Raw genomic sequence first — 14,271 nt, forward strand, 5'->3', positions numbered from 1 at the left:
TCCCCCGCTCAGTGGCGCTGATGCTGTTTTTCAGCGCCTCCTGGCGCTCCCCGGTGACGCTGGACTCCGCAAGGGCTCCTGGATCTTGTAGTTGCCCCTCGCCGGTCTCCGCTCGGCGGCCCCCGCTCTTGATGGAATCACAAGCGGCCGGGCAGCGGGAGACTGGCGGGCTGGTCCAGGCGGGAATCGCGGGATCAAGAATATGGATTTGGCCACAAAGTTTAGCACACAGCAGCTAGGGCAAAGCAATTCAAAAGAAGGAGTTCCCACTATTCCCTTCTCTATTCCTCCAGGCACTGGAACCTCTCCTCCCAAATATCAGTCACAATAATGATACTACAGGAATTAGATTCATCAAAGCGGCATCAAAGTAGCTGCTTACACAGAAAATAGTTTGATAGTAACAGAAGAAGCGAATCATACTACCCCAAAAAAACGAAATCCATATCTGAGTTCACCAAAGCTTATGGCTATGCTCGAAACAAAGATAAATCAGAGGTGATGTTGTTAAACAATATAGGCTCCAGGAATATTTTAGGAAACTCAGGTCTGGTGTGGCAACCAAACCATATCAAATATCTTGGCCTGGAATTCTCCAACAGCATTCTCAACTCGCGCAAATACAATGAATTACTGACCATCAAAGAACTATGGGCCCGATGTAGGTAAAAGTCATTTACCGATTTTAAAATACCGATTTTTACCGAATCGGTATTCTGAAATCGGAAAATGAGATGTAGAGAAAAAAAATCGGTAAAATACCGATTCGGTAAAAATCGGTAGCGTGTTTCGATACTTACCGAATCTGTAATTACCGAATCGGTAGATACAGAATCGGTAATGACAATACAAGCCTATGGGCCAAAAGGGCCATAGGAATGCATTGGAAAAACCGATTCGGTATTTACCGATTCGGCAAATACCGATTCGGCAAATACCGATTCGGCAAATACCGAATCGGTAAATACCAAATCGGTAAATACGGAATCGGCAAGCAAGTAAAAGTGAAACCAATTCAAACAGCCAATGAGGTGGAACCACCCTCCCCCACCCTACCAGGGAGTGGCTACCCAGGCAGGTGCAACTCATCAGAACTTTCTGGAGAGGCAGCCAGAGCTGAGCAGTGAGAGGGAGCAGCAGAGAGAGTGGTAGCTGGTTTTGCAGACAGTGGAAATGGCAAGCAGCTCAGAGAGCCAGAAGGCTGAGAGGAAGCGCAAAGTGAAGTTTAGCAGCATGGAGCTGCAAGTACTGGTGGAGGAGGTGGCGAGGGTCCACAGGCAGCTCTATGGGAGGCTGTCCCTCGCTGTCCCTCACAGTCCCAGAGTCTACCAAGAGGAAACTGTGGAGTGCCATAAGTGAGAGGGTCAATGCAGTTGGTGTGACCCCCAGGAGCCTGGAGGACCTCAAGAAGAGGTTTTATGACATCCGGAGCCTCACCAAGAGGAAATTGTCAGAGCTCCACAAGCAGGCAGGTCTGACTGGTGGAGGCAGGAACCCCGCGCCCCCCCTGACTGACCTGGAGGAACTGGTGGCCACGACCATCGAGACGGAGAGTGTGGTGGGAGTAGGGGACATGGACAGCTCAGCCAGAGCTACAGCAAAAGGTAAGAAGCATGCGCAGCATGACACACCCAACCAGACACCTCCCCTATAGCCTCAATGTACAGTCAAACCCCTGTCCAGTACTGCTAGCACCATACATGAGCAATGCATAATGGGAAATGTAGTCAGCTAATGTATGAACATTTGTCAGTGCACATTAATTTGCAAGGCACTTGACAAAAGAATCAGAGTAATGAAAGTGACATGTGCAATGCTGTTATTGTAGTGACTGTAAGACATTTGCACTCAGTTCACAAATGCTTCTTTACACCTAGGGGCAACATCAGGCAGTGCAGGCAGTGGAGCATCAGCTGCACAAGCGACAGCTCCAGCGACGGCGCAGAGTGTGGTGGCAGGGCCAAGCACCATGGATGCCTCGCAGGAGGAGGAGGACAGCAGTGCCATGGTCAATGAGGACGACCCTGTACATGCCCTCGTTTTTCCCCACTCCCCCCAACTATCACAATCCCCCCCATTGGTGTTCTCAGCTGAGAACTCCCCCTCACGGTCCCAGCCAGCACCTGCCACATCACCAGCCAAGAGGAGTATTGTGGCCCCATTGACAATCATGGAGGGAGCTGCGGGTCAGGCAACAGCACCCACACCAGCGACACCTGTAGCACAGCAGCCCACCCAGCAGGCCAGCACCAATCGCCGCCCACGCACTCCCAGCAGTGCATGTCCATCAGGAGAGGGCACAGTGTTCCAAGGCCTTGAGGGGAGCATGGTGCGAATCCAGCGCCTGCAGGCAAAATCCATCCTGGCATGCCACCGCCAATTGCGTGCACACAACCTGCAAATGGTAGAAATGGCAAAGGGCTTTGGTGAGTTGGTGGCAAGCAACAAGGAGGTGGCACAAACAAACAGAGACATTGCCACAGGAATGGGACGCATGACAACCACCATCACACAGCTTTGTGCCAAGATGGAACATAATGAGCACACAAGGCGCAGGGATGCCCGTGTCCAAAACAGGGCAATTAACCGGCTTGCCGCCGCAACGTCCCAGCTACGTCGCCGAGGGGTAAATTTGGAAGAGAGCCTGACACAACACACTGCGGAGGTGACCAGGGGCATGGCCAGGATCACCAGTGCCATGGAGGCCCTCATCATATCTAATACAGTGGTCAATCCTGCCCTGGACGTGGCCGAGGCTGGGGACAGCAGCAGCTGCAGCAGCCCGGCTAGCGCTGTGTCAGAGCCGCGCAGGAGCAGCAGGCGCTCCGCAGAGGCAGCAGGCCATGCTGAAGGGGGTGATCAGCATCCCAGTGGCACTGTGAAGCGCTTCAGAAAATGACTCTGCCAGTGTGGGTGAGGCAACCCGGGGCATTTCCAGTCCCCACATATATTTTCATATTTTCACTTGTTGCACATCAGTGCTTGAACGTTCTTCCAACATTAAAAACATTTTTTTTCACATCCATAACCTGTGTGTTCATCTGTACTCACTCAGAAATAGTTGTCTGTTATTTCCTCCCGTCTGTATCTGCCATCACTTGGTGTTGACACTCCAGCAGGTTGGGTTTGTGGCACAGCAATGTCGTCGTCATGGTCCTCGTAGTCTGACAACTCTACCTCAGTGCCCTTCTTGACCGCAAGGTTGTGCAACATTGCACAGACAGCAATCATCTTGCAGCAGGTGATGGGGGTGTACTGTCTTGCACCTCCACTCTTGTGCAAGCATCTGAACCTGCTTTTCCAGATGCCAAAGGTCCGTTCTACCACATTCCTTGTGCTTTTGTGGGCCCGGTTAAGCTCCTTTGGCTGGGTGTTGAGGGGTTGAGGTAGGGGGTGAGTATGAATGAGCGGAGGGCATATGCACTGTCGCCTAGAAGAAAAAGGGGTAACGTTACTCACATGCATACATGTACTTCACACTGCTATTTTTGTTATGGGGGTCTGACAATGTGTCTCACCTAGGAGGTATCCTTCACCAAATTCCCCTGCCGTCAGCCATGCATGGATGCCGCTGCTCTGGAAGATGTAGGAGTCGTGGGTACTCCCTGGGAATTTTGCAACCAGGTCTGTGATGACGCACTTAGCATTACAAATCACCTGCACATTTATGGTGTGCGTTGACTTCCGGTTACGGTATATGTATTCAGTGTCAGCAGGGGGGCAAATCGGAATGTGCGTGCCATCAATGCAGCCAATGATGTGGGGGAATCTTGCCATCTGGTAAAAGTCTGCTTTAGTTTGTACTAGTTCCGCATGGGTTGCAGGGAAGGAAATGTATTGGTCCATCCTCTGTATCACGGCGTCAAGGAATCTGTGGAAAAACCTTGACAGGCTGCTCTGGGTCACCCCTCCTGCCACAGCAACTACACTTTGATAGCTGCCAGACGCAAGCAGGTGTAGGCTGCATAGCACCTGCACTTGTGTTGGGATTGCGTGTGCCCTTGGGGTGGGGTGGTCCAACAGTGGTTGGAGGTCCCTGATGAGGTCAGTGATGGTGTCTGGGGCCAACCTGTACCTCTGGAGTATCTCTGCTTCTGTGAGCATGCACAGGGTCACCCTCTGCCTGTAGACCTGCTCCTCTCTCTGCCATTCCCTCTCTCCTTCCTCCTGTAGCCGTAGCCGTCTTGCAATGACATAAAATGCCGCCATAGTGCAAGAAGAATTGCATTTTGGGTCTGTTTTTATAGGTTGCACCTGGTTACCACCTGATTCCAATCCATGGTAAATACAGACTCTTAAAGCTGAGCTTACCTACATCTCACTCTTCATTTTTCACACTTCTTATTTACAGAATCGGCATTTTACTGATTCGGTAACTTTACCGATTCGGTGGAATTACCGATTCGGTATATTTACTGATTCTGTATGTTAGCAAATCGGTAAAATTACCGAATCTGTGTTTTTTCCGAATCGGTATGTTACCGATTCGGTTTAATTACCGATTCGGTATATTTACCGATTCTGTATGTTAGCGAATCGGTAAAATTACCGAATCTGTGTTTTTTCCGAATCGGTATTTTACCGATTCGGTATAATTACCGATTAGGTAATTTACCGATTATGACGGATTTCGGACTCCTACATCCCGATGGTTCGATTCCGCTCGGTAACGGCCGAAAATCGGTATTTTCTGCCGTTACCGACCGACCTACATCGGGCCCTTTGTGATTTACTAGAGAGCTGGCTCCCAAAATCCTTAATGTGGTGGGGAAGGGTAGAAACAATCAAAATTATTATCCTCCCAATCATAAATAATTCCCAAAGAAATGGGGGGAGTCAATCTACCCAATTTCAAAATGTATCATACCACTTTCCCATTCAAACAAGGTATCTATTGGTTAACCAAGAGAAAGGGCTATACACCAGTATGGCTAAAACTTGAAACATCCATTATACCCAGCAGGAACTTAACTTCATTCATCTCGATGGGGAAAATAGCTCTTCCACACTAGATCTTAAATAATACAAAAGAAGCGATGCTAAACATGGATTCTAGTCTACAAAATAGGTTACTTACTTCCATCCTAGTATTCCCCAGGGAACAACCCTAGCATCAAAATAGAAGTTTCCCTGATGGAATGGGAGGAGTGGGCATCCCAAGGCATCTTCACCATCAATCAACCAGGATCAAATAAACATCGGCAAACAGTTGCGAACCTTCAATATATATACACAGGATGTGATGTGTTACCTGGAGAGTTTGGCTGCTGAAAGTAACTAGAACCTCTGGGTGAAACAATGAGAAAAACATTTGGGAATCGATGCAGAAAACACTTATTACACTTATCTGGATTATTTCCTACCCCTAGAGCTACCAACGTCCATCATATAGGTAGCTCCGCGGCAGGGGGAAATATTAGATTGCAATCCACCCACCTGGGATTCCCGCATTAAGTAACATTCCAGAATTTCTTCTATTCAGAAACATTTTGATAAAACTGATTATTACAAAAAAACAGTTGCTTGCACTGTTTAATTCTTGCCAGGTTAAATTAGTTCTCAAAAAATATTGAAATCTTGATTTTTCTAAATACGATTTGTTGTCCTATTAATTTCTCTAGCTTTGAATTCTTCTAGCTGTGCCCGGCAATATGTTGAGTATAAGATATTCTAAAGCAAACAGTGTCAGGTAATTACAACAATGGAAAGGTATAGAGTGCAAGAGCCAACATATAAAGTGGTGCTTTTTGAGCAGGGGGTGTGGGTTGAGAATACCCGTCCGACTTTGAACTTTGAAAGCCCTAACATGTCATGGTCAGGAATTGTACAATCAGCTCTAAAGGGCTTGTCTTTTCTGAGAAAAGGGCACTCAAAAGGCACTATACGGATTTACAGACCGAGAAAGAGAGAGAGAGAAATAATTTGAATACTCTTAAAGGGGTAATGCCTTGCGGTTCAACTGGGAGTTATCCTGCCCCTGTGCCACTGTTGCTCGTGAGGTAGCTCGGCGGATTGAGCACTTCCTGCAAATATCTGTGTGAGATCTACGGATCCAATATTCGAATCTCAGCCTTTCATCATTTGGATGCTGAAGCAATGAGCACGGTTATGGGAAGGGATAATGGCCGTGCTACCCCTGCGGGTTTAAGTGCTAGAAACACGCCATTGTTGTTACTTCATGGCAGTGCCCCTGCGGGTTTAAGTGCTAGAACCACGCCATTGTTGTGACATCATGTACTTGCTGCCCATGCGGGTTTAATTGCTAGTACCACGCCATTGTTGTGACGTCATGTGCTTGCTACCCCTAGAAACACGCCATTGTTGTGACGTCATGTGCTTGCTACCCCTGCGGGTTTAAGTGCTAGAAACACGCCATTGTTGTTACATCATGGCAGTGCCCCTGCGGGTTTAAGTGCTAGAACCACGCCATTGTTGTGACGTCATGTGCTAGCTACCCCTCTGGGTTTAAGTGCTAGAAACACGCCATTGTTGTGACGTCATGTGCTTGCTGCCCCTTCGGGTTTAAGTGCTAGTACCACGCCATTGTTGTGACGTCATGTGCTTGCTACCCCTAGAAAGACGCCATTGTTGTGACGTCATGTGCTTGCTACCCCTGCGGGTTTAAGTGCTAGAAACACGCCATTGTTGTTACGTCATGGCAGTGCCCCGGCGGGTTTAAGTGCTAGAACCACGCCATTGTTGTGACGTCATGTGCTCGCTACCCCTCTGGGTTTAAGTGCTCGAAACACACCATTGTTGTGACGTTGTGTGCTTGCTACCCCTGCTGGTTTAAGTGCTAGAAACACGCCATTGTTGTGACGTCATGTGCTAGCTACCCCTCTGGGTTTAAGTGCTCGAAACACGCCATTGTTGTGACGTCGTGTGCTTGCTACCCCTGCTGGTTTAAGTGCTCGAAACACGCCATTGTTGTGACGTCGTGTGCTTGCTACCCCTGCTGGTTTAAGTGCAAGAAACCCGCCATTGTTGTGACGTCATGTGCTTGCTACCCCTGCGAGTTTAGGTGTTAGAAACCCGCCATTGTCGTGATATCCTCCTTACCCGGCTCTGACGCGCCTCTTCTGCTCTCTGGACGGCGGGCCAGCTCTGGGCCTTCTCGGCAAGGTTCCCCAGCACCCGGTTGGCGATGAACTTCTGGTGGGCGAACTCCTGCCGGCACTCGGGGCAGGAAAAGACCTTCTTGCCCTGCCAGACTTGGCGGATGCAGTCCCCGCAGAAGTTGTGCCCGCACTCCAGTATCACTGGCTTGCAGAAGAGCTCCAGACAAATGGAGCAGATGAGGTCCTCTGAGAAATCCGCGTGGTCCCTGCCCGACATGGCGCGCTTGTAAGACCTCAGGCCGGGCTTCTGTCATCTACTGCTGCACCGGGCGGGAGGCAGGCTTTTCTCTCAGCCCGCTCCTTGACCAGCCTAACATCTCTTCCGCACCTGCTGCTGTGCAGTTTCGACGGAACCTTTGCTGTGCCAGTCGTGGTGAGGTTCTCCCCTTCCTACGCTGTAATGTAATGTAAATGTGCTGGACTTGTAAAGCGCACAGCTGCCCGTGAGCGTCCCGGCGCTTGCTTAGGGAACCCGTCCTGGTATTCCCCTGTGAGAAACCCCGGCAGGGTGTCCACAAGGTGAAAGCCAGGCATCCCGCCGCGAGGGGCCGTAGTGGAGATTAAGCAAGCTATTGCCCAGAGTCGCAGAGTGTGACCCCGTGAGTTGAGTAGGCCCCAGAGCGAGAATTGTCGAGTCCGTGGAATTTTTGAGCCCGAGACCCGCCGAGGCGGGGAATTGAACCCTGGTCCACGGTCGATCTCAGCTTCCGGGTCTGCTGCCTCTAACCACTGAGCCACGCTTCTCCTGTTAGCCTACGCTAGACGTGCCATGCATCTCTTTCGGACATGTTGCTATGCCAGCTTGGCTACGCTTCTGTCCCAGACCGCTTGCTTTGTCAGTCAGGTAAAACTTTCATTCCACGCCCTTTGCTGTGCCACCACACCAACACGCTTCTATTACGCAACTGCTGATATACCAGTCACTGAGGCAAGCTTCTTTTTCGCGCCCCCTCCTATCCCAGGTGCACTTTGCCAGTCTGACAGTGTAGCTTCCCTCTATGAGCCCCCGCTATGCCAGCCACACAGAGAAGCTTCTCTGCAGTACCCCCGTCTGTGCCAGCCACACAGACAAGCTTCTCTGCAGTACCCCCGTCTATGCCAGCCACACAAACAAGCTTCTCCCCAGTCCCCCAGTCTATGCCAGCCACACAGACAAGCTTCTCCCCAGTCCCCCAGTCTATGCCAGCCACACAGACAAGCTTCTCTCTAGTACTCCCGTCTATGCCAGCCACACAGACAAGCTTCTCTCCAGTACCTTACCTATGCCAGCCACACAGACAAGCTTCTCCCTAGTCCCCCAGTATATGCCAGCCACACAGACAAGCTTCTCTGCAGTACCCCCGTCTATGCCAGCCACACAGACGAGCTTCTCCCTAGTCCCCCAGTCTATGCCAGCCACACAGACAAGCTTCTCTCTAGTACTCCCGTCTATGCCAGCCACACAGACAAGCTTCTCTTTAGTACCTTACCTATGCCAGCCACACAGACAAGCTTCTCTCCAGTACCTTACCTATGCCAGCCACACAGACAAGCTTCTCCCGAGTCCCCCAGTCTATGCCAGCCACACAGACAAGCTTCTCTGCAGTACCCCCGTCTGTGCCAGCCACACAGACAAGCTTCTCTGCAGTACCCCAGTCTGTGCCAGCCACACAGACAAGCTTCTCTGCAGTATCTCCGTCTATGCCAGACACACAGACAAGCTTCTCTCTAGTACTCCTGTCTATGCCAGCCAAACAGACAAGCTTCTCGCCAGTACATTACCTATGCCAGCCACACAGACAAGCTTCTCCCCAGTCATCCAGTCTATGCCAGCCACACAGACAAGCTTCTCTCCAGTCCCCCAGTCTATGCCAGCCACACAGACAAGCTTCTCTCCAGTACCGCAGTCTATGCCAGCCACACAGACAAGCTTCTCTCCAGTACCACAGTCTATGCCAGCCACACAGACAAGCTTCTCTCCAGTACCACAGTCTATGCCAGCCACACAGACAAGCTTCTCTCCAGTACCACAGTCTATGCCAGCCACACAGACAAGCTTCTCTCTAGTACTCCCGTCTATGCCAGCCACACAGACAAGCTTCTCTCCAGCACCCCGTCTATGCCAGCCACACAGACAAGCTTCTCTCCAGCACCCCGTCTATGCCAGCCACACAGACAAGCTTCTCTCCAGCACCCCGTCTATGCCAGCCACCCAGACAACCTTCTTTCCAGTATCCCCGCCCCCAACCCCCTCCCCCGTCTATGCCAGCCACACAGACAAGCTTCTCTAGCTACCCCAGCCGAACCTGGCTACTCTCTGGCACTTTTGCTACGCCAGGCCAGCCTGGCTTCTCTCTAGCAACCCTTGCTGTGCCAGTCAGGGTGACTAGATTCTCTTCGCCCTGGCAGATCCTCCCTTGCCGGTCAGACAGACGAGCTTCCCTCTGGTATCTCTCGGGACGCCAGTACAGCCTGACTTCCCTCTTGCGTGTCTCTCGCTGTCTCCGTCCAGCTTCGCTTCTCTCCTCGCGCATCACGTAGGCCCTGCCACAAAGATACAGGTTTCGCTCAAATACTTCCTCATTTGTATTTTCCAGATGCAAAGCGGCTTTGGGTTATTTTTTAACCCGCTGTAAGAAGGAAACAGAAGCGGCGCGGAAAACCAACCTTTTGCCACGGAACGCTGCACTTCCCACACAGCAAAGGCCTCGAGGGTGCCACCTCTGCCCAGCCCCCTCCTGCCTCCATTCCTCAATTGAGCTCCATTCATCACAGTTTCATGAAAGCAGCAAGGGCCACAAAAAGTCATGATACACATGATTTTAGAAATGTCAGTGTCAAAGTGACCGAGTGGAGTTTGCCTATGTAGATGTTGTGCGTGGGGTTTCCTTAGAGGCTGTTGCCAAGTGGGACTTGTGCAGTGAGCCACTCCCAAACTTCACGTGACATGTTATTGACAGGGTTGTATTGGGATCAAAAAGAGGCCTGGGCACCCAAAAAAAAGAAGTGGCCCACAGTTGCACATTGCGCCTTTTCGCAAAACACCGCTTCAGTATTTTAATTATAATGAAAAGAACGGGGCGGGGGAGGGGGGTCGCGCTAAAAAAAAGCATATTTGAACTTCACTGAGCTGAAAAAAAAAGAGGTAAATGCTGGCACACCACTTCTGCTCAGTCCCACTTCACCTGCTCAAAGGTAATTTTATTTCAATTAATAAAAAACATGATATATTGTACAAATAAAACATTGAAAAGTGATATGGTTTTTATAGCTCAATTTTCAGCGATTTCATTTTAGACAACACTAAAATTCCTTAAAAAAATATTTATATTAAAGTCTTAAGGCAGCTGTATATTTCAAATCTTGTGATAATCTTGTAATCAAAGACCTGTTATATATAAAACCTTGCAAAACTTAAAAGGAATCAAAAAGGTGCACAGCCCAGCTTACGTCTCCCCATCTCTGGTGCAAATACTCTTTTGGTTGCGAGTCTTGGCGGATGAGAGTTAGATGTCTCTCAATAAGCACTAAGATCTGCCAGAAAGAGATTGAAAAGCACTGGCGCCAAGACGGAGCCTTGTTTCAGGCCTCTCTTTATTGCTATTTTTTCTGTCAAAGTGGTGTTATGGCCGAGTTTAACCTGGGTCCAGTTGTTGGTATACAAAAGTTGAATTACGCGCATTAGATGTGTGGGATTCCCCAATTGTGCAGCTTTTTCCATAGTAGGTTGCGGTTGACATGGTCAAAAGCTTTTGAGAAGTCCACGAAACATGTGTACAGGAATCGTTTCGTTGTCACGCATTTGTCCACGATCATGTTGTTAAATGCTACGTCTAGAGTGCTGGATTTTGCTTGGAAAAATCTGTTCTGTCAATATAAGTCCTGCAAATATTTTGGAATTGGTATCCAGTAAAGCTATCATTCGATAGCTGTCCGGAGAAGCATAAGTGCCCTTGTATATTGACTGTAGAATTGAGCCATGCCAAGTATCCGGGATAATTTACATAGTTAAGCAAATATTGAATAGAGTTTGGAAGTGAGTACTCCAGAATTCCTGGTCTTCTTTATATATAGCCCACGGTAGGCTGTTTGGGCCAGGTGCACAGTTCCCCCTGCTTTTCCCGATACTTTTTATGATTTCGCTTTGTGTAAAGGATAGCTTTGATTCAGATAATACATTAAATTTATTTAATGGTTGGTCATCTTGTTTGTCATACAGAGCGGCTATGTGAGCCTTCCAAACTTCTTCTGTAAGGTTATTTCCTGCTGAGCCCATATTGTTGTCGAATCTATGACATAATATCGCCAGACATAATATAGACATACAAAAATATCGATCCAAAAATATCGACATCAAAAATATCGAAGTTCTATCTACATAAAGGTAAGTACAAAAATATCGATTTTTAAAATGTATTAATAATAATGTAAAAATAATTTTAAAATGCATATCATTTAACAAATTATAGATATACACATTAAAACATATTTAAAAAATAATAACTAATACATATACATTGAAAATAAATTAAAAACTCTACATATAAATTAATATATATACTTACTCTACATATTGCATCAGTAGTGAAAGCGTTGGATAGCGTAGGGGTAAAAATTACTATTCCCACTCCAGAGGGTGCAACAGTAGGGAAAGCGCTGGATAGCGTAGGGGTAAAAATTACTATTCCCACTCCAGAGGGTGCAACAGTAGGGAAAGCGTTGGATAGCGTAGGGGAAAAAATTATTATTCCCACTCCAAAGGGTGCAACAGTAGGGAAAGCGTTGGATAGCGTAGGGGTAAAAATTACTATTCCCACTCCAGAGGGTGCAACAGTAGGGAAAGAGCTGGATAGCGTAGGGGTAAAAATTACTATTCCAACTCCATAGGGAGCAACAGTAGGGAAAGCGTTGGATAGCGTAGGGGAAAAATACTATTCCCCCCCAAAGGGTGCAACAGTAGGGAAAGCGTTGGATAGCATAGGGGTAGAAATTACTATTCCCACTCCAGAGGGTGCAACAGTAGGGAAAGTGTTGGATAGCGTAGGGGTAAACATTACTATTCCCACTCCAGATGTTGCAACAGTAGGGAAAGCGTTGGATAGCGTAGGGGTAAAAATTACTATTCCCACTCCAAAGGGTGCAACAGTAGGGAAAGTGTTGGATAGCGTAAGGGTAACAATTACTATTCCCACTCCAGAGGGTGCAACAGTAGGGAAAGTGTTGGATAGCGTAGGGGTAAAAATTACTATTCCCACTCCAGAGGGTGCAACAGTAGGGTAAGCGCTGGATAGCGTAGGGGTAAAAATTACTATTCCCACTCCAGAGGGTGCAACAGTAGGGAAAGCGTTGGATAGCGTAGGGGAAAAAATTACTATTCCCACTCCAAAGGGTGCAACAGTAGGGAAAGCGTTGGATAGCGTAGGGGTAAAAATTACTATTCCCACTCCAGAGGGTGCAACAGTAGGGAAAGCGCTGGATAGCGTAGGGGTAAAAATTACTATTCCAACTCCATAGGGAGCAACAGTAGGGAAAGCGTTGGATAGCGTAGGGGAAAAATACTATTCCCCCTCCAAAGGGTGCAACAGTAGGGAAAGCGTTGGATAGCATAGGGTTAAAATTACTATTCCCACTCCAGAGGGTGCAACAGTAGGGAAAGTGATGGATAGCGTAGGGGTAAAAATTACTATTCCCATTCCAGAGGGTGCAACAGTAGGGAAACCGTTGGATAGCGTAGGGGTAAAAATTACTATTCCCAGTCCAAAGGGTGCAACAGTAGGGAAAGCGTTGGATAGCGTAAGGGTAAAAATTACTATTCCCACTCCAAAGGGTGCAACAGTAGGGAAAGCGTTGGATAGCGTAAGGGTAAAAATTACTATTCCCACTCCAAAGGGTGCAACTGTAGGGAAAGCGTTGGATTGCATAGGGGTAAAAATGACTATTCCCACTCCAGAGGGTGCAACAGTAGGGAAAGTGTTGGATAGCGTAGGGGTAAAAATTACTATTCCCACTCCAAAGGGTGCAACAGTAGGGAAAGCGTTGGATAGCCTAGGGGTAAAAATTACTATTCCCACTCCAGATGGTGCAAGAGTAGGGAAAGCGGTGGATAGCGTAGGGGTAAAAATTACTATTCCCACTCCAGAGGGTGCAATAGTAGCAAAAGCGCAGAATAGCGTAAGCGTTATATTAACATACTTATTAATTAGATGATTTTTTTAACAAAAAAAGATATAATATTTTATTTACAAAAATATATTACTAAATACCAACTATTTGTAATTAATATTTACCTAAATAACAAAAAATTATTTCCCACGCTACTCCCCCTTTAATACACAACACACTACACATACAAAAAAACACAATTAATATAAATATCAATTAATCAATTAATATTATTAAATTGATGTAATTATAAATTAACTAATTGACAAATATTAATTACCAATTAATAATTAATTACCAATTAATAATCGATTCAATTCAAAAAGTCTTTATTCGAATTTTAAAAATTTATAAAAGTAGTCTCATGACAAAGTATCATAAAATCCCATTTAAAAACTTTATACAGACTTTCAAAGTTTAGGCAACAGATTATTATGGCAGTTAAGACAAACTAACAGTTCATGGGTTTTCCATCATTTTGCGAATATGGACAATAAGTCTAAAAAAAGTGCTAGTGCGAAAGACTAATTCTTCGGTGTCCAGAGAGAGCAACATCAAATACGATTCCCCCAGGGAAAGGGGTCTGTGTTTCCTAAAATACGGTGTTAAAAATCATTTGACATATTTTATATAAAATTTACAAAAGAAGAAAAAATGCAGATCATTTTGTGTGCTCACTCCATTGCAAGGACAAGGTTTACAATGTGATTTTGAACAATAACCCAAGCGAAAACATAACAAAACTCTTACATTTCCAACCCTTAAGCGAAACAAGAGGGATCTTTTGGTAAGTACCTTTTGTCTAGATTGTAAAGTGCATATAGTGCGGATTTTAGCTTCTTCTTGTCACTAGGCTCAATTCTAGTGGGGTCCAGGAAAAGATTACCTTTATCCACGCTACATAGGCTCTTGTAGACTCCTGAGAGCCAGGGGATCTCCATACCTTTATCACAACTGAGACAGTCACTTATAATTTCTTGCATCAAAGTGGCTGATTTGTTCCTTCAGATGG

General features: G+C 47.1%; 1 protein-coding gene and 1 long non-coding RNA gene across 6 annotated transcripts in view; one reads left to right on the forward strand and one right to left on the reverse strand.

Annotated features, from left to right (window-relative positions):
* Positions 1–9,291, reverse strand: part of LOC144768689 (crk-like protein) — a 126,634-nt gene extending 117,343 nt beyond the window's left edge. The window contains exons 1-2 of one of the 5 annotated variants that reach the window (XM_078652550.1): positions 7,876–9,291; positions 7,060–7,513 (exon numbers count right to left, since the gene is read on the reverse strand). In XM_078652550.1, coding sequence (XP_078508676.1) covers positions 7,060–7,335 — 276 coding nt within the window. In that variant the 5' untranslated portion in view covers positions 7,336–7,513; positions 7,876–9,291. Of the gene's footprint in view, positions 1–7,059; positions 7,514–7,871 lie in introns of all 5 variants that reach the window. The other 4 variants (XM_078652549.1, XM_078652548.1, XM_078652547.1 and 1 more) reach the window with 4 other exon arrangements.
* LOC144768691 (uncharacterized) overlaps positions 1–14,271 on the forward strand; it is a 129,730-nt gene that overhangs the window by 48,146 nt on the left and 67,313 nt on the right. The window lies entirely within an intron of this gene.

Source organism: Lissotriton helveticus, chromosome 7, assembly GCF_964261635.1.
Source record: "Lissotriton helveticus chromosome 7, aLisHel1.1, whole genome shotgun sequence".
NCBI classification, from domain to species: domain Eukaryota; kingdom Metazoa; phylum Chordata; class Amphibia; order Caudata; family Salamandridae; genus Lissotriton; species Lissotriton helveticus.